Genomic DNA, 19,701 nt, shown 5'->3' with positions numbered 1-19,701 from the left:
TCTCTCTCTCTCTCTCTCTCTCTCTCTCTCTCTCTCTCTCTCTCTCTCTCTCTCTCTCTCTCTCTCTCTCTCTCAACGTATACGTATTGGGACCTGACAATAGCTATATTCGCGTCATCACCAAACTGACGCTTCTCAGTTAACCCCCAACCCTCCCCACCCCCCCACAACAACCCCCCCAAGAATGATATTACCCTGGAACCTCTGGTAACAGTGAAGTAAACCAGGAGGTAACCTGACTGACGTTCGTGTCATGCAGACATATGGCACTTTCGTGAACTGGCATAGAAAGAAAGAGTTTTGGACTTGACCTGACTGACGTTCGTGTAGAGAAGACATGTGATGATTTCGTGAGCTGGTGTCTAATCAATGTCAGTGGGTTGACCTGATGTCCGTTTGGTGGAGGCTTGTGACGATGTCGTGATCTGGCTGAACAGGCTGGGAGGTGACCTGACATTCGTCTGGTAAAGTTGTTAGGTCACGTTAGTGCTTGCGAAATGAAGACCTAGAATACTGAACATCCATTTTACATACAGGTCAAGTTTTCTTACATCCTCCGCCAACTGCTCCAGAAACCACAGGTTACCAGACGCACAGATAACTCGCATCTCCCACACACACAAGGAAGGAAGGAAGGAAGGAAGGAGTATCCTTGCCCAAATCTTACTCATCACTTACTGTCATAGGACCTCTGAACTCATGGGGTGTAATATACTTCAAACGATTGGATATATTGCGCGCTACAGCGTGGCATTAATACATGACGTCGATATATACCATCGGGTCAGTATGTGCCCCTTAGATCAAACTTTGGATCTCTTAAATGAGCCGGGGTTCGATCCTAGGGAACCTATTAGTGTGTGAGGGGGGGAGGGATGTTCAAACTCTAGGACGCAGCCTTCGGCAATCGTGCTCATCTCCAACTCTTGGGTCACAGGCAACACGAAGGTTAAATACGATACTGTTTTCTCATTCGATCTCCAAACACTGGAACGTGCAGACGCCGTCTGGATCTACCCTCATTCCTCGGAAGGCAGTTCGGGGAAAGTCACAGGAGGTACAGTTTTAACTTTGGTCATGCTAATGGCTGAAATTGTATTGAGAAAATACATTTATTCAAAGATCCTTGGGGCTATAACATGGGAAGAGGGGTGTCGAACAGGGTTTCAACGCATACAAAAAGGATATGATATTTATAGTGGTTGGAAGAAAGGTGTTCTTATGGTGGGCTATACATGCTGGGATGGCCTCAATGCTGTTGTGGCACTGAACTGCACGTCGTGCCGGTATGAGCCTCTGGTGGAAGGAGGTGACGATGGTGCAGTGGCCTCTTCCGTATTGGCTGGCTCGGTTTCAGCTCATGGTTGACGAAAAGGACAGGTGGTGTAACATGGGACCAAAGGATGATCTTGCATGCTCTTCTCTGTATATTTTCCAATAGTCTTCGTTGTATGACGGAAAGGAAGGAAGACCAGGCGAGAGGTGGAGGCATAGGTGAGTCTGGAAAGAATGAAAGTGGTGGAGATGTTGAGGAGGTCAGGTGATGGAAGTCTTGGAGTCGACGACGAAGGCAAGAGACAGTAGTTGGGGGAGGAGAGATGTTGGGGGGCAGATGTGTTTCACACACACACACACACACACACACACACATATGAAGGATTAATTTGCTTAGTATTTCCCTTACTTTTATGTGTTATGTGCTGTGTTTTTCCAAGTGTTTCTATGTTTTGTTTACGCTTTACTTTTCTTATCCAAGTTTTGTGACTCAGTATTTTTCTCTTTTTGTAGATTCCTGATGATGCCTGTGTGAAGGTGAAAACTTGAATGCATTAAATGATAAACTACAGACAACTGGTGTTTGAGCACCCACCTAATAGCAGAATATTAATGAGAAAATTAGAGAATATAAGAATGAAGATTAGTCACTCTATATATGCTTTCGTATTCAATTTTATGAGCATTAGAGAAAACTTGCTCCCAGCGTAAACAAATATATATATATATAGATACATATATATATATATATATATATATATATATATATATATATATATATATATATATATATATATATTTATCCCTGGGGATAGGGGAGAAAGAATACTTCCCACGTATTCCCTGCGTGTCGTAGAAGGCGACTAAAAGGGGAGGGAGCGGGTGGCTGGAAATCCTCCCCTCTCGTTTTTTTTTTTAATTTTCCAAAAGAAGGAACAGAGAAGGGGGCCAGGTGAGGATATTCCCTCTAAGGCCCAGTCCTCTGTTCTTAACGCTACCTCGCTAATGCGGGAAATGGCGAATAGTATGAAAGAAAAGAAAGAAAATATATATATATATATATATATATATATATATATATATATATATATATATATTTATATATATATATATATCAAGGCTCCACAACACTTGTATGATGACAGTCATTCCAGAGGCAAGAGTGATACACTGCCGAGATCAGCGAACAATGACCTATTGAGTGACCTATATACGTCTTGTAGGTCAAACTCCTGACCTTTACTATAGCAAATTTTTTGCATCACACGTTCGAGTGAATGTGACTCAGGCTTGAGCAATTGGCTGAGAGTCTCTAAAGACGATTCATGTCACCAAGTTCATGAAGTTGTCCCCCATAGAGACTATCCTTCGTGAAGACAGTGCTGTTCCATCTTGCGATGCCAGATTCGCTTAATCCTCAATCTGAATATCTGATGAAACGTATCTAATTCCTTATGAGTGCTACTCCTACGTATAAATCCCTTATCTGATACGCCTCTCGAGTACTCCGTTTCGCAGGACATAGCCTGACCGAACCTTATGAATGTGGTGACCATTTTTATACCTCGAGTGCTGGAGATACACATGGAGGACAGCCTCACTGGGTCCCGATCATAAGGTGAAGTTTAATCCAATTTTGGTGAGATCATTACGAAAACTGCTGGTGACTTGAATATAATTCAAGAAGAATTAGATTGTTATATCAAACTAGAACTGGTGATCTGAATACACTTTAGATACATTGTAAAAGATAATAGTTTGACAATACTGAAGACAGAAGTGAAAAATTAAACATATCTAAGTAAAATATATGATTAGATTGTTTAAGTTTCTCAGTCAAAAGAATATACATTTACTGAGTTAGGATAGATTTTCGAATTGCAAGTACCACTGCATACAAGAATGCACTGCAAAGAATGTATATACGTCATTTGTAGATCAGAAGACCTGTTTATGCTGGCCATAATCAGATGAATATATTACCATTCATGGATCAGGTCCTGTAGTGATGACTGGTTAATCACAGACATTTCGTTATCACTGGTTCACCAAACATTTCTTTACACCATGAATGTATGTATGTATACATGTGTAGGATTACTATTTCTGTATTACGGGGAGAGAGTTTTACAAACTTGGTCTCTCCGTCTCTTATCCCTGTCTACCATGTTTTAAAGTTATGTATATATACGCGCGTATACACACCCCCACCTTACGCAACGTATACATTCATCACTCAGCCCAAAAGGGGAGGATGAACAGCTGAGTTGCCTGTGAGCCGTCTAGCTGGGACGCTAACCTGGGCCATTTTGGTTGGGTGGTTGCAACGCTTACCACTGAACCACGGAGGCCCACCAAGTGTGTGTGTGTGTGTGTGTGTGTGTGTGTGTGTGCGTGTGTGTGTGTGTGTGTGTGTGTATGTGTGTGTGTGTGTGATTTCTTCTATGTTCATATGTATGTGCTTGTGTATATGAGTATTGTGCTACATGTGTGATTGCGTGTCGCTCCATGTACCTGTATGCGGTGTACTATGTACGTGTTTGTGTGTATGTACTTTGTGCATGTGTCATGCCACCTATTGGGATGTGCTCAGTAGCAGAGAAGTGTGTTATATGAGTGTGGTTTGCAAGTAAGTGTGAGGTAGTGAGTGTCTCATATTGAGGTCAATCTTGCGAAGTGCGTTAACGCAAGTGATTATGTTTAAGACCTGGATCTGCACGTCTGGTTTGCCAACGTACGTCTGTGCCATCCTTCCCCAGCAAGTACTTCAAACATCCTTTCGAAAAAACAGTCGAAATCTAAATCAAAATCTATCGAATAACTAAGACCCTTTTGACACCAGTTATGACCCATCTTCTCGATCTATTTCAAACTATGAATCTCAGATGATGACTTGAAGATAATACCTACATAATTATGGAAAGACGATCCGGTACATAATTCCTCCTCACACCCAGATGATGATGATCTTCCGTCTTGATTATGTAAAAGATTTTCATATCGTTGATCATCAATCGCTTTTTCTCGAGCAGCTGCCACCCACCCGAGTTGGACTGGCAAAACAATTGGACAATAAAGAGACAGTGGGAGGTGGGGTTCACCTCGTCACAACAGCATGAAAGCCACCACGAATCACCTCTCCATCTAAACGGTTCTGCACTTTCTCCCAAAGCGCGCGCGCGCCGCTCGCCCTCCCAGTCATGGAACCAACAGGGTAAATTTAAAGTCTTTGAAAACAAAAATTCCTCCTTACCTCGCTTGATCTCTCGAGTGATGAAGACTGCCGGCGTCTAGTATATTGTCTGGGGTCATCTAGGAAATTCCATGTAGGGTCATGAGCACCGTTTTAGGGAAGGTAAGGAAATAATAGTCATTGTAAGACAGGGAATAATAGTCACACCACTCGAGGGCCCCGTCACTTGGGGTCCTTGGACCTTTTTGTCGCCAGTGTGAAGATGTACCTCGTTGGGGTTGTATCGTTCCTCGCGCTGGCTGTCGGTATGTGCTCAGAATTTTAGTCATGATGGCCTTTTATGGAGAGGATCCTTCAAGGGGGAAAGGGTACCTTTGTGATTCTGATGGCGAAAGTTTACGGTGAGTGTATGTCAGTTTGTTCGATCAACTGTCGCAGGGAGGAAGGCTGGACGAGCGGCTCTGGACGAGATGGCTGTCATGAGGTGCGGAAACCATGAGGTGAAGTCTCACGTCTCCTGTTGTGTATAACGAGTGAGTCACAAATCTCCCAAAGTGACGTGTCCAATAGCTTACCACAGCCAAGATGACCCCGACTGTGTTGTCTTAGTTATCTGACAGTGGTTAGCATACTGTCATCATCGGGTCGAGTGACTTCATATATATATATATATATATATATATATATATATATATATATATATATATATATATATATATATATATATATATATATATATATATATATATATATATATATACACACACACACACATTAACCTCTTGAAAACCTTTATATGATTTTGTTTTAAACAACAATATAGCGTTGCGAATTTTGTGTTTAAATTGTGTTATATTTCTGTCGCATTTACCAGTACCGTAACCTCTTTTGACAGTTTCCGAGTAATATATATATATATATATATATATATATATATATATATATATATATATATATATATATATATATATATATATATATATATATATATATATATATATTGGACGTGTATATTTAGCATTTGGGTTAGTGTTTCAATGTGAGGTTCTTACTTAAGCGGAGAAGTGAAGGGAATACGTAATATGGAAGGTGGAGTTGGGGTGGTGGTGGTGGTGCTGGGGTGGTGGGGGAGAAGAAAGTGGGCTGGTGGTGGGGTGGAGGGACCAGCTATTCCCCAGGGCCCTCTCCCCAAGCCCCGCGAAGGTGCTCGGTATGTGTGCTTTTATGTAGGGAGGTGCTCTTGTTTATATATTCGCGTATATATACACACACACACAATGTGTGTATGTATGTATGTTTGTGTGCACATTAATTATCACATATTCACACGTCAATTCAGGATGACTACGCGTCGAGTTGCAATCAAAGGCGGACGATATCTTCATAACGAAGCCCCGTTACCTTCACGCTCCGCGTTCGCCAAAGGTTTTAATTACATTCATCATCAAGGCATGAAGAATAAGGCAAGCAACAGTGATGTAAAGCGCAAGAGTAACTATCTTCTTTTTTTTCTTTTCGTCTGAACAAGTTCTGGGTGGAGGGAGTTGGGTCGCCCTGGATTTGTCTTTCACCTGGGGTGGTGCAATTATTGGCAGCGAGACAGAGAGACCGTGGAGACTGTCCCAGGACCAGAACGGACCTAGGACACTGGGACAGACCTGGAACGCTGAGACTGACCTGGAACCCTGGGAGAGACGTGGAACACGAGGAAGGACCAACCTGGAACATGAGTTTACAGCGACGTGACTAATGAAACTCCTGGTCTGATCTCAAATTGGACAGCTCCTTGCTCTCTTGCGGACTTTTGGTTCTCTCTTCCTTTTTCTATGGATATCAGTCCGGTTTCTGGTCCCTGAAAGTGGCCATCTTGCATGACCCCCAACGTTGATTGGACCACATGATACTCAGCAAAACCACTGCGTTATGTAACAACTGTATGGTCGTCGTTAAGTCAAGGTTGGTGAGCTTCTGTGACGCTTGTTTCTTTCCTTACACAAGTAAGTTCCAGAACTCTTCTTTTCTCTAATTTTTGGCCTTCCCATTTCTTCTATCCTCACAGTTACCGCCAGACACCCCCGTTTCGGTTTTCCATATTCTTAAGGATTATATTCTCCTTCTTATTCTCGCAATCTCTCTGGTCCTCCTTTTTTGTTACGGTTCGCTAAAGGTCTGGTCTCCTTAGGGACTACTGTCCGTTACTGGCGCCTTCGACATTCGCAGAAAAAGAAGACGAACAAGTACAGAACTGGGACTCAAACACAGGCTCAGATCGCGAGGACATATCTGCAGCACGAGGCCAACGTGACAGGCCTGCCATACGAGGACGGACATGCAGCACACGAGGACAGACTGGTAACGCGCGATGACACGCGTGCAACACAAGGACGGTCATGCAACACACAAGGACAAACCGGCAACACGAAGACATGCCATCCTCCGACGCGAGGACATGCCATCCTCCGACGCGAGGACATGCCATCCTCCGATGCGAGGACATGCCATCCTCCGACGCGAGGACATGCCATCCTCCGACGCGAGGACATGCCATCCTCCGACGCGAGGACATGCCATCCTCCGATGCGAGGACATGCCATCCTCCGACGCGAGGACATGCCATCCTCCGACGCGAGGACATGCCTTTCACACGAGGACCAACCTTCATTACGAAGCCAGTTCTGCAGTCCATGGTAATCCATTCGGCGTGAATATAATGTTACAATGCAAGGCTCACGGAGGCAGTGATACAATAGTGCGAGAACACGACGTAAGCAGTGAGGTAACAGTGGAGAGAGAGAGAGAGAGAGAGAGAGAGAGAGAGAGAGAGAGAGAGAGAGAGAGAGAGAGAGAGAGGAACGTGTAATACCAGTTTAGATTCTCGCTGACAACCCGTTAGTAAGACCTCCACAGCGCCTCATAAGAAGATTTTTCAAATGCCAATGTATCTTCGTCCAGGAGATACTGAAGAATATATATATATATATATATATATATATATATATATATATATATATATATATATATATATATATATATATATATATATATATATATATATATATATATATATATATATATATCATCAAATAACTGTCATTCAGAAAGCGAGGTAATATATTTTATATTTAACTACCATTGTCTTTTTTGTCTTTAAAGAAATATTGACCAGAATATCCTTGAGACTTTTTTGTTCTTCGATATTTTTTGGACCGTTTTATCTGTACTGTGAAGGTGGCTACACCGCGAGGTTGTTTCATAGTCAGTGGAAGAAAAGGAGTACAATCCTCGTGAAGGGAGTCCCTCTTTTCCCTGCTACTGATTGTAGCGCAGCATTATATGTAGTATGAGCCTAGTAAAAAGGTGTCCTGGGGTTTAGTTAATCAAATTCAGTTATCGCTTTGTTTACACGTGAATATGTATATGTGCGCATGCGCGCATGTACAGTTATATAATATCTTCCCTTCCTGGTGATGAGTCCGGTATGGATGGGATGAAGTGATGGGTGAAAGCTTGAGGGAGGGGGGGAGGGGGTTGGGAAGGAAGGAGGGTTGTGGGTGGTTACTGGAACCTCAAGGATACAGCTGTTGGCTTCCCTTCAGACCGCACCGCATCCTTGAGGGGCTGGAACGACGTGGTCATTAACAGAGACGCTAATTACATCCATCTGTCTCCTGCTGGTGGCTTGGGGCAAGCGTCATGAGGTATGGATGCACACAGAGGGGGCGTACGTATATCTGCTACCTTGTTTGTCTGCGTCATGAGTGTGGGCGTGCGTATGATCGTGAATAACTGGTTGATTGTAGTTCATACGTGTCGTAGAATGGACAGTCTCCCTCCCTCCATATGTGACTGGCAATTGGTTGAAATAAAATTCTCTCTTACTTTGATCAATTTCATGATTCGTGGTTGCACAGACACTATAGTATTCGTAATGTCTGTACGTGCGTGCGTGAAGGCCACGAACGTTTAGAACTTATTGTCCATTTGTTCTTTTTCAAGCCGAGTAAGCTTTTAAGGCCGAGTAAGCAAGCTTTTAAGACCAAGTAAGCTTTTAAGGTTAGGTCCATCTAGGTTCACTGATATTACTGTACTTATTTACTCAAGTTTTGACCACAAAACGCTCGTGTGAAATCCTTCCACATCCGTGAAGTCTCCCTCCTGCGCCCCACACCTGGGGACCGAGAACCCAGGAATTTCCCGTCGTTGTTTACGTGTCCGTCAGGTCAAAGGTCATCAGGAGGATGGGATGGGGGTTGGGTCAAGCCGTAGGGGGTCAAAGGTCAAGGCAAGAGGACAGTAAGAGGTGAGGCATGAGCAGTCTCGTCTGTGGCTCCTGCAGCTCGCAGGCAGTTGGCCACTCGAGAGATTTCACCCCTCCTCCTCCTCCCACGTGACTCATCTCTGAGCCAATCCGTTGATAGATTGTACCCTCTATGAGTTTTTTTTTAAGCCAATCACCTGACAGATTAGCTCCCTCTTAGCCTCTTTGTCGAAGCTTGATAGGTCGCCCTCTAAGCTTCCTCCAAATCCCTTTTACTCCCTCAAAGGCTTCTGAGAGTGCGCCAGTCTGAGGATGCAGCGAGTCAGTAAACAGATTAGTAAATGGGGACTATTGGTCATGATAGAGTAAGTCCCTCTCTCTCTCTCTCTCTCTCTCTCTCTCTCTCTCTCTCTCTCTCTCTCTCTCTCTCTCTCTCTCTCTCTCTCTCCACACACACACACACACACACGTGACATATAGAGTCTTCCCTCGTGAACCGTACGTGTTTATATGACCTATAACGATATACGTCATCGTCTGCTTCTTGTTTATATGATATATGTCATCGTATGGTTCTTGTCTCTGCGACCTATAGCATTTTCTCGTCACATTGTTTTTGTTTGTATGCCCTGTCATATATATATCATCATATGGTTCTTGTTTATATGACTTACAATATACACCGTCGAATGGGATCTGTCACATCTTTGGTCATCTGTACCTCGGAGTGTAGCGTTCATCAGTCATCGCCACAACCGCTGCCAATATATACTCACATTTCTCTCTCTTCTTCTTCTTCCTCCTCTCCAGCCAACGCGCAGGACTTAGCGTCGGAATGTCCCTCACCCAACGGGTACTTCGCGGACTCCCGGCAGTGTGACAAGTACTACCAGTGCACCAACAATGTCCTGACGGAGAAGCTGTGTCCTGATGGTTTGGCCTTCAACGACATCGACCCGGCGGTGGAGAAATGTGACCTCCTCCACCTCGTCGACTGCTCCGGGCGATCGCTTCTCCGTGAGTACAGAGGCCTGGGGAACCGGGGGCCGGAATGCCTCAAGTTTGTTTGTGTCTGTATGACAGGAAAGTTGGGTAGGTTAAGAAGACGAGCGTTACCCCCAAGAATGAATGAATCGAATTTTATGAGAGAACTGAAGAATAGCATTAGATAGCCCTCCACACACACACACACACACACACACACACGCTGTAACCTCCCCTTTAACACTAGGGGGGGGGGGGGCATCACAACAATTAACGGTACAGTACACTAAACCCTTGACCCCGTTAGACCTTTCCATTTACTCGCCACCTGTAAAAACCTCCCCATCCCTGAACACAGCGGGCGAGACCGTTAGAAACCTGAACACCCCAAAAGAACCCACTATACCTAACAAATAACCATCCACCCTCACCCCCAACCTTTCATTAGCGACTAACCACTTCCTCTCACACTAACAAAATGCTTTACACTTCACCACACTTCTCATGTAAGCTTACCTCAACGATAAGTTCATGAATATTTTTTTTTTCTAACACCGTGTCACTTGTCACTCTCATTTTCTCTCTTCTTTGGCAGTGTTTAATCTAATTCTTTCACTTTCCACATCCCACCCCCCCCTCTCTCTCTCTCTCCACCAGCACCACCAGCTCACGCCACACCTCACAACTCACTTCTCCCTCTCCACCCACAGAGCCGCCAAAACCCACGGAACATTGTGAGCGACAGAACGGCAACTTCGCGCCGAGAGACGTCCCCAGCTGCCAGCAGGCCTACCGCTGCGTGGACGGCGTCAGTTCCCTCATCACGTGCCCTGAGGGCCTCGCCTTCGCCCTGGAAACCGGCATCTGTGATTGGCCCGATCAGTCTGGCAGGAAAGACTGCAATATTGAGAGTAAGTCACACTGCTGTTCATGTTATCTGTAGAGATGATGGGAGGTTATCTCTTCCTTTTTTTTTTTTTTAGGTGGCCTTTTATTATCTTATCAGTAGCTTGAGCCATGGATTCGCTGATTATTATGCAGTATGAGATTTTTGTTTTGACCGTCGGCCATGTTGAGTGACGTGGCTCTGAGACCTCTGGTGATAGAATTACGAAGCCTCACAGCAATAGGCGGGAAGATCTGATACACTGACTGTATTGCGGTCCATATATTTACGTAAACCTGTTCACGAGAGAGAAAAAAAATAGAGGTAGTACTTTTCAGTACGCTTTCGTATCCATGAAGGTTGCAGTTTATACCACTAACAAATCTTAGGAGTAATTTGAATTTGGGGAAACGATATAATATCATGCACATAGACGGCAGAACAGTCTCATGGATCATTGACATCTCATGGTTAGTCTTCTCTATATCCATTTGGTCAGACACCAAACTGAGAATTTCCTCGTAATGAGAATTTCAAGAAAGATTGTATTACTAGTGAGACACACCCACAACCCTTTACCATCAACCGAGGTAGGTCAGCTCCAAAGAACTTACACCTTTTAGAGAGCAGCTGCCTGGCAAGGTGATGCAATCCACAGCCTTCTGCCGACGTCTCACACTATGTAGATGATTGCAGGAACCTATTACTGTCCTCTAGCAGATCACCTCGTCATACACCATCAGGTCCTTTGTTATTTGTCCTTTCCACGTCCTATTCTCTAGCAGATAACCTCTTTAAAGATTATTAGGTCCTTTGTTATCTGTCCTTTCCCCGTGCTGTCCTTCAGCAGATAACCTCGCCATAGACCATCAGGTCCTCTGTTATCTGTCTTTTCCACGTACTACCTCAACTATTTAACATAGAACCTCTCGTGCAAACAAGCACCAAGTTTAATGACCTCTGTTTGTAACGTGGAAGGGCGTGGCTCCCACATAACCACTTTGGCTGACTCCCACACCATCCCGATGTCTATGGAATGTTGACCCCCTGGAGACCTACAGGGTGGGTATCTCCTCCACCTTTTTGAGCTGGAGTGATTCACAATCCTCGAATTAAGACCTCGAACCTGACAGCCCTTACACAAAAACTTGAAGGAGGAAAAAAAAAGATTCTTTCCCATAAAAGACGACAAGAGACACACGAAGATAAAAGACACGTAAGGAAACGTGTTGTTGTTTTCGCTCAAGAAGTCACTTACCCTTCTTGCCTGTCCATTCTCTCTCTCTCTCTCTCTCTCTCTCTCTCTCTCTCTCTCTCTCTCTCTCTCTCTCTCTCTCTCTCTCCCTTCTCACCCTTCCATTACAACTTGAGTCGCTTTGTTTTTCCTGTCCGTCCTAACACTTGTGATCTCTTAACCTCTTTGGTCATCGTGTCACCAGAAGTGACTCATTTCGATAATGATGATGATGATAATTTTGACAATGATAATGATTACGATAATTTTGATAATGATAATCTGGACAACCGTCATCTCTCCCAGGTCAAAGACTTGATCCAGTGTCTTGTGTGCTGGTCCAGCTGGAGGATGTTACCACACGCCTCTTTTTTTTTTTTTCAACCCAGAAATACCTGTTTTAGAATTCCTTTCTCGGAGACGCTCAAGCAAAGTAACTTTTTTTGCTTTATGTGTATTTCTAGATTTATATGGAAACTTTCCTCAAGAGATTATAATACATAACTCTACTTTTCCAGCATAATTCACAACTCTACTTCCCCCAACGTAATGCATAACTCTACTCCTCCAACACAATTCATAACTCTGCTTCTCCAACATGATCATGACTCTCCTCCAACATAATTCACATCTCTACTTCTCCAGCATAACATGCGGGATTACTTCCTTGGGAACTATGATAAACACACTAAATTATTCTTTATAACCTGAGGTGTTTCTTTCAATCATTTCCTCAAGCTTGAGACATTCCTGTGAATGATTCGTTAAGACTTAACATCATCTTGTGCCATTCAGTGAGCCTCAAATGTTCGGTTGTGTCATACATCATTTTTGTATCATAGAAGAGACATCAGATACTCCTCTTCTTGAATCCAGACGCCTGTAATACTCACCTTGTGATCATCGGATCAATCAATGTGCTGCCTATGCCAGCCTCGAACCTTGATGTGTGTTGCTGTAAGAGATTCCTAAAATATGTACTTTATATGGCATAGAATACCATCTCCCTCATGTAAGAGGGTAAGCATCTTCTTGTATCATTCTTGAGCAAGAGATGTAGTCACTGATCTTATCTTATTGATCCTCAAATGAATATTTGGTTTTCATCAAAATGGAGGGATTTAAGAGAACTCTGCAGTCATAAAAGGTACGTTTGTGGACTCGATCTATCTAGTACCGTAAAGGGAATGTTTTGGCCGGTGGAAGAATGGGGTACTAAAGCTAGATACTTTGGATGTTATTTCCAGTATATTTATCTCTTGATTCAACCTTAACGTACATTGTTCCTAGCAACACTTGATTCCACTGATAGATTATCATTTCCAGTATACTTATCTTACCAGTGACTGTATAAACATCAGGATCTCTTCCTGAAACTACCACCAAACAACCGTAAGTTGAAGCAACTTGTGTTGCAGGAAAGACATAAGATAGCTTTCTAGTGACAGTATAAACATGAGGTTTTCTAACAACTTGTCTTTTCCACAGAGACTCAGAACTTCTCGTGTCCCAGAGTTGGGGCTGATGAAGCTGCGACGCATCCACGTTACGCTGACCCCAACGACTGCCAGTACTTCTACGTGTGTATCAACGGCCAGACCCCCCGCAGGAATGGCTGTGCCTTCGGTCAGGTCTTCAGCACCAACACCTCCACCTGCCTCACGCCCAAAGAAGTACCGGAATGGTAAGATGTCTGGTCTTCAACGGTGACTTGATGGGAGTGCGTTGGAGAGTCAGAGAACAGGAGACCTGATGGTCTATGACGAGGTACTGTGGTGCTGGACATTGCGTGGGAAGGTCAACCAAAGATCTAATGGTCTATGGCGAGGTAATGTGGTGCAGGACATTACGTGGGAAGGTTAGTTAACTAAAGACCTGATGGTCTTTGACGAGGTTACCTGCTGGAGGACATGAGAAGGTCAGATAACAGGAGACCTATTGGTCTATGACGATGGTTTATGCTACAGGGTGGTAATGATATCCTAAATGCATTACCGGTATATATGGAGACAAAGTAGTAAAGTAGAAGACGTCTTTACGCATTTGACACTCACGGAATCAAATTGTAAACATTAGAGTTGAAGGATATATGCAAGTCCAGCACGAGACAGCTTAAGAAATACCTGTTAGACGTGACTACAGGAAACTGTACATTATTTTATGCTTTATCATCTTGTATGGATCAAGACGCTAGACTTCCCATTTATTTTCGTTTTTTTATTTCAGTTTATCAAAAGCGGATCAACAACCACCTTCTTAGGGACTCATTAAGGTAGCTCGTATAAGATAATTACAAATGCTGACCGATAGATTTGCATATTCTTACATGTCCATACGTTATATTTCCGTCGGACCCACATCAATCAACATGTTGCTCCCACAAAGTCTGCAACTTTCTTCCAACTTTTGTACAATTTCTCTCACTTTCCTGTTCCAGATGCTCCGCCACACGCCTCTCTCACCCTCAACCACCGCAGCAGTGCTGATTAGAGTACACTTACGTAGAGATCTCACCCACACACTTAGTACATTACATCTAAAGTGTCAAAGTAAACCTAGATTATTTTTTTCACCAAATTCTTCTTAGAGAGAGACACGGCCATTTTCCTTTTTGTCTACCATTATCATTATTAGGTTTCCACTCAGGTTATCAGACTTCCGTCACATCTAGGTGACAGACCAGCCCCCTTCTTGGGAAGGCTGGAGTGGTGTCTAACTACAGAATATTTTTCTTGGAGGGTTTGATCTTACTCCAATAATTCCTTCGGTTATCCAAGTCTTTTGTCTACTCTCCATTTCTATCCGCGTCTTTCCTCACAACAGAGTATCATTTTCAATGTCTCCGTGATTATAGAAATATTTGATAATTATTGATAATAACCAGGTAACAATAGGTAACCAAGGGTCACATATGTAGTATAAGTGTGACTGGCAGTATGAAACCACATGAAGAAGGTGTTAGAATTATGTTTGCCAACTGGTTGTTATAACTTGACATTGACGACTTTACTGACCTTGGCAGACTAAGGGCCTAAAGCCCAAATAACCACCCAACAAGCAATCATGCAACCTAATCAGCAAATCTGTGCAAGACGTTTGAATAACATTCAGTTAGGAAACAGATTTTTTTTTTAAAACACCTTCGGGGATAATTATAGAATAGTGATAAATGATAAGCCATATCCATTTCATAGACACTGCTCTTAGTCTACCAACTGGACCCGGGACAGAAAAAAAAAAGACCAACACACTCCAATGTTGATCTTAGTTTGGTCTCTAAAAGAAACCAGTTTTCCTCAATGGAAATACAAGGATTAAATTACATGATTACCTTCAACTGAACGGTCTTAGAAAAGAGTTTTGGAGGTAGAGGAAATAATTACAGAATAGAAGACGAAGGTCTTGTGAAAGACATGACGTGTGTAGTTCTAAGGACATTGTTGCTGGTGTCACTAGACGTGTCCCCCCTCGTCTCCCCTGCAGCTCCGATTACTACACTGACTACTTCGACGAGTACTTCGCCTCGGTGGAGGCGGACCCTAGCAAGATCAGGCCGGATATCGTCAACGCCGCCATTGCCGCAGGGTATGACGTGCCGACCGTGAGGAACCGCGTCCGTATCCAGCCGGGGGCGCAGCAGCCATCTCGAAGGGGGCCGGTCTCCGAGGCTCCTGCACGAGTGACGACAACTGAAAGCCCAAGGGTTCGCCAATCAGGGACCAGACCCCAGCGGCGGAGGTGAGTGGCCTCAGATTCAACCTGTGTAGGTTCTCCTTTCAGATCTCTTCAGTTGTCACACACAGCCTCGATAGGACCTGATGCTTTGCTGAATATCTCCTGATATTCCTTGGTACAAGTGACCTTCCTCCATCCAGGGCAATGTGCTGCCCTAACACCCAACGCCAGGACCAAAAAATATCCAATCCTGATGATTCAGGAATGGAATGGCGACCACGAACGACTTGTCCTTTGACCTCTGGAGGTCATAGCTGTTTTGTTTGTAGTGTCTGGTCCTTATAGAGCCGGGGAAGGATGATGATGATATTATCCTATTGTCGTAGGATGATATAAAGAAACAGATTTAAGAGATATCATTAGAAGTAATAGTTTAAGGCGTATATGTCTGTCCAGACACTAAGGGTTTTGTATTGAAAAGATCAGATATCCTACATTGTCCCTGATATCAGGCCACTACACTGTAGGTCAGAGCCCTTATCCCTAACCTTTGACCTCTGTATGAAAGGTGACTGACTCTCTCACCTGACCTTTACCCGTTGGTGGGTAACCTGCTTTCTCATGTGTTGACCCCTCCCCGCCAGCCTGCATCACATGGAGGAGGGGTATCATATTCATAAAGTCTGATCTGTGACCCTGAAATGACTTTACCCCTTTGACCTTTCGTACGAGCATTAAACTGAAGTGACCATTTCTGTGGCCTGGGAATCTACAAACTTCGTAGAGCAGTAAATCTTGACCCTCTCGCGTCTTGGCTTGAGGTCTGGTGTAGGCTGGTCCTGGGCGATGCACACTTATTCTTAAGTGATGCACTTATATTGTAGAGTGATGTTTTCAGAGAGGTGAAACTCAGGGCTGATGAATTCAACATAAAGGAAGCAAAATATCATAAACTCTGTTTGAATCCTGACCATTACGTATGAGCAGGCTGAGAATTTGATAATAATCAGTTATGAGTATGATATTTCTTTTGATATATACATATATATCACTTGACTTCACACTATGTGTTTTGTATGAAAATTATCTCATTAACTAAATCCTTTAAAGAAATGAACTGAATGGCTCCAATGATAACCTTTTTTTCAGGAATATGTACCCAACATACATCAAATTGATCCTCTTTGTCCTCAGATATCCTATTGATCAGCGTCTTTGATCATCTAATCATTAACCATTCTAGTTTAAAAAAGATGAATACTTAATTGACATCCTGATTTCCATGTCTCCGGTTATTTATTATTCATCATGCGAAGGCATTTTCTTCATCAAGACTGGAAACCCGAGGATATGTCTGTGTAATTAGCTATATATTCGACATAATCATCTATACCAATCAACAGATTTTTCCCCTGAGAGTTTAACGAAGCCAGAAGGTCTTTGCTATGACCCATAAGTCTTGGTGAGAGAACAGAGGATTTACTACGATGTAGAGGTAACCTGGCGTTGTCTGTGTAGTGGTAACCTGGCGTTGTCCTTTTCGAATTATGACCCGAAGGCAATTAGCACTTAGGGTAGAACCTACCATGGAAAAGTAAAGTTGTTCTTACTGGAAATTTTTCCATAACTAAAGATGATCTGAGACGTTTCCTCTCGATGTAAGCATCGCTTCCTCTATTTCATATTCAAAGTCGTTTTTTTTTTTTTTAATTCCGACTCTCACCAAGTTGTAGAGTCTGAGAGAAGAGAATGATTTCTGGGAAATATCATTCATTGTCGATAGGACGATTTGAATTCAATCACTCTATCTATAGTCTTTTCAACATGGGAGTTCATACCTAAGCATCCTTTGTATGTCCCTACTCCTATAAGACAATTCCGACACCCAGTTCGGTATGTCCAGCCCCAACGTACACCATTTTATTTAAAAAACGCTCCTCCCTACCACTGCAGTCCTCCACCTTACACAATAACCCCTACGCCAACATTAATTACAGATTTTTTTTAAACATCTTAGAAAGTACCACGTCAGTACTCACAAGCCTGTATCTCACACGCTCAAATGCCATTTCTAACTGAAACTCCTTCTGTTTCCAACAGAATTGGTGGTGGAATTCGCTCTCGCAAACCAACCACGACCACCACGACTCCTCCTCCAGAGTATTATGACGACTACTATTACGACTACCCAGAGGGATCTGATGCCACCTCACCCGACTCTGGTTCTGTCAGTAACCCCATTGCTGACAATGACGTCCCCTTCGCTGGCGATTCTCGACCGGCCTCGACAAATGATGCGCCCCTCGCAGTAGACTCTCCTGCCTCCGGCTCCAACTCCGAAGCAAGATCGTCGCCTACAAGAACAAACCTGCCGATCAGGTTCTCCCTCACGAGGCCCTGAGTGTAAGAGGGGAGGGCCCGCGCAGCGCTGCACACGCCTACAGTTAACCAGTAAAGAATACAGGAAGATAATGGTCTTGGACCTAACGTGAGCGAATTTACTCGAGCGATGTTAGACGTGTTGGCAAGTGACACTGTGGGTCTGACCGGTACTGATTGGGTCTCTTTATGTATTGCTCTTTGTCCTATAGGGCCATGTTGTCGTACATCTTCGTTGTGTGATCATAGCACATCATACAGGATTGAGACAATAAAACATCTTTTGCTTCTTGTTGATTAAGACTTGACATAATCTCCTGTGCTATGAACTCTCAACAAAGGGAGCGTTTAGAAATATAGCTGATTGTTACATTTATCTTTACATGAGATGAAACATGAGTCATAAGTACCACACTGTGGAATATCACTTTCTTATGCAAAGTTAAGAAGATGCTGCACTAACAGATTATACCACTTATGAGTCATGTTTGATATGTATGTTGTGTGCATATTGGTGATAATTTGGCTATTGTACTGTATATTTCTTTCTATTTTAGGGAAATCGTAAACTCATGATCAATGCGTTGATTGTAAATATCAGTTCTAACCAGTCAGAGAGTATTATGAAGTAATAAAATGATACCATAAAGCTGTTAAGATAAGCTTTCATTTGCGTTCGACTTTCCCAGGACTATAATGCTTCTCCTATGCAAGGTGTCAGAAAGAATGCTCAGAGATACTGAAGATCATTCGTCGGTATTTATAATGTTACATTTGCATGCGATCTCTCTATCTATTGTATGCCTTACAGGATGTATGATCGATGTATTCCATGAGTGCATATTATACAGTAGAGCATAATGGATTTATTATCTCAAAATCATATTATTTGATATGATCCTTATCGTCCTTGGAAATCATTAGCTTTCAGAGTCTTATTGTATTCCATTATACATATATACATATTCACTGTTGTCTTTCATTTATGTGTGTCAGTATAACCCCCAGAAGACTTTAAGGGGGAGAAAAGTTCAAGTCGAGTACATGTTCTTTCCTTCGTTACCTATACCAGGCAATGACCAGATGGAGACACAGTTAGGACCATGATGTGAGCCGACTGAACAAGAGGATCACGACTGGAACACTTCTTTAGGTCTACCTGGCATTTGGTGAGAAAAATTCGAAGCTTCAAATTCTTCAAGACTCGATATCCTTCTGAGTTAGAATATATGTTTTTATTTGTACCTGAAAAAAAAAGATCAGGGTTGATATATAAACGATATGTGTGAATTTTTGCTTCACTGTTCGCGTTACAGGTAAACTAGAATGCAAGTTAGACCAACATAATAAGATACAGTATGGTCACTTTCGCTGCGCGAAATTTACGTAAGCTTTCGTGAAAGATTCGTATCCTCAAGTCTTTCGTGAAAGATTCGTATCCTCAAGTCTTTCTACATAAAAGAGTTAAATCTGGCTGGCTCTCACGAACACGACGTCCGTCTACTTATAACTGAAGTAGGTTTTTTTTTTTGTTTTCTCTCAATATTTTGTTGTAATGAAATAAATGATAATTGTCCTTCCCTTCTTATCAAGGCCACAGCTCAATATATATATATATATATATATATATAGATATATATATATATATATATATATATATATATATATATATATATATATATATATATATATATATATATATATATATATAAATATATATATATATATATATATTTCTTTCTTTCTTTCAAACTATTCGCCATTTCCCGCATTAGCGAGGTAGCGTTAAGAACAGAGGACTGGGCCTTTGAGGGAAT

At 42.7% G+C, this 19,701-nt stretch overlaps 1 protein-coding gene across 2 annotated transcripts; it reads left to right on the top strand.

The window, feature by feature from the left end:
- Nucleotides 1-4,662: 4,662 nt before the first annotated feature.
- Nucleotides 4,663-18,853, top strand: LOC139763896 (protein obstructor-E-like). Of its 2 annotated transcripts, none has more exons than XM_071690308.1 (6): nucleotides 4,663-4,773; nucleotides 9,537-9,743; nucleotides 10,421-10,621; nucleotides 13,319-13,514; nucleotides 15,314-15,568; nucleotides 17,606-18,853. In XM_071690308.1, the coding sequence occupies exons 1-6, from the start codon at nucleotides 4,731-4,733 to the stop codon at nucleotides 17,904-17,906; spliced, it is 1,203 nt and encodes a 400-aa protein (XP_071546409.1). In that variant the 5' UTR covers nucleotides 4,663-4,730; the 3' UTR covers nucleotides 17,907-18,853. The 2 variants fall into 2 exon arrangements, with proteins under 2 accessions (XP_071546409.1, XP_071546408.1); XM_071690307.1 differs by lacking the exon at nucleotides 4,663-4,773 and adding an exon at nucleotides 4,839-4,869.
- Nucleotides 18,854-19,701: the final 848 nt, after the last annotated feature.

This window comes from Panulirus ornatus, chromosome 48, assembly GCF_036320965.1.
Source record: "Panulirus ornatus isolate Po-2019 chromosome 48, ASM3632096v1, whole genome shotgun sequence".
NCBI classification, from domain to species: Eukaryota; Metazoa; Arthropoda; class Malacostraca; order Decapoda; family Palinuridae; genus Panulirus; species Panulirus ornatus.
This window is presented reverse-complemented; position numbering and strand designations above follow the sequence as displayed.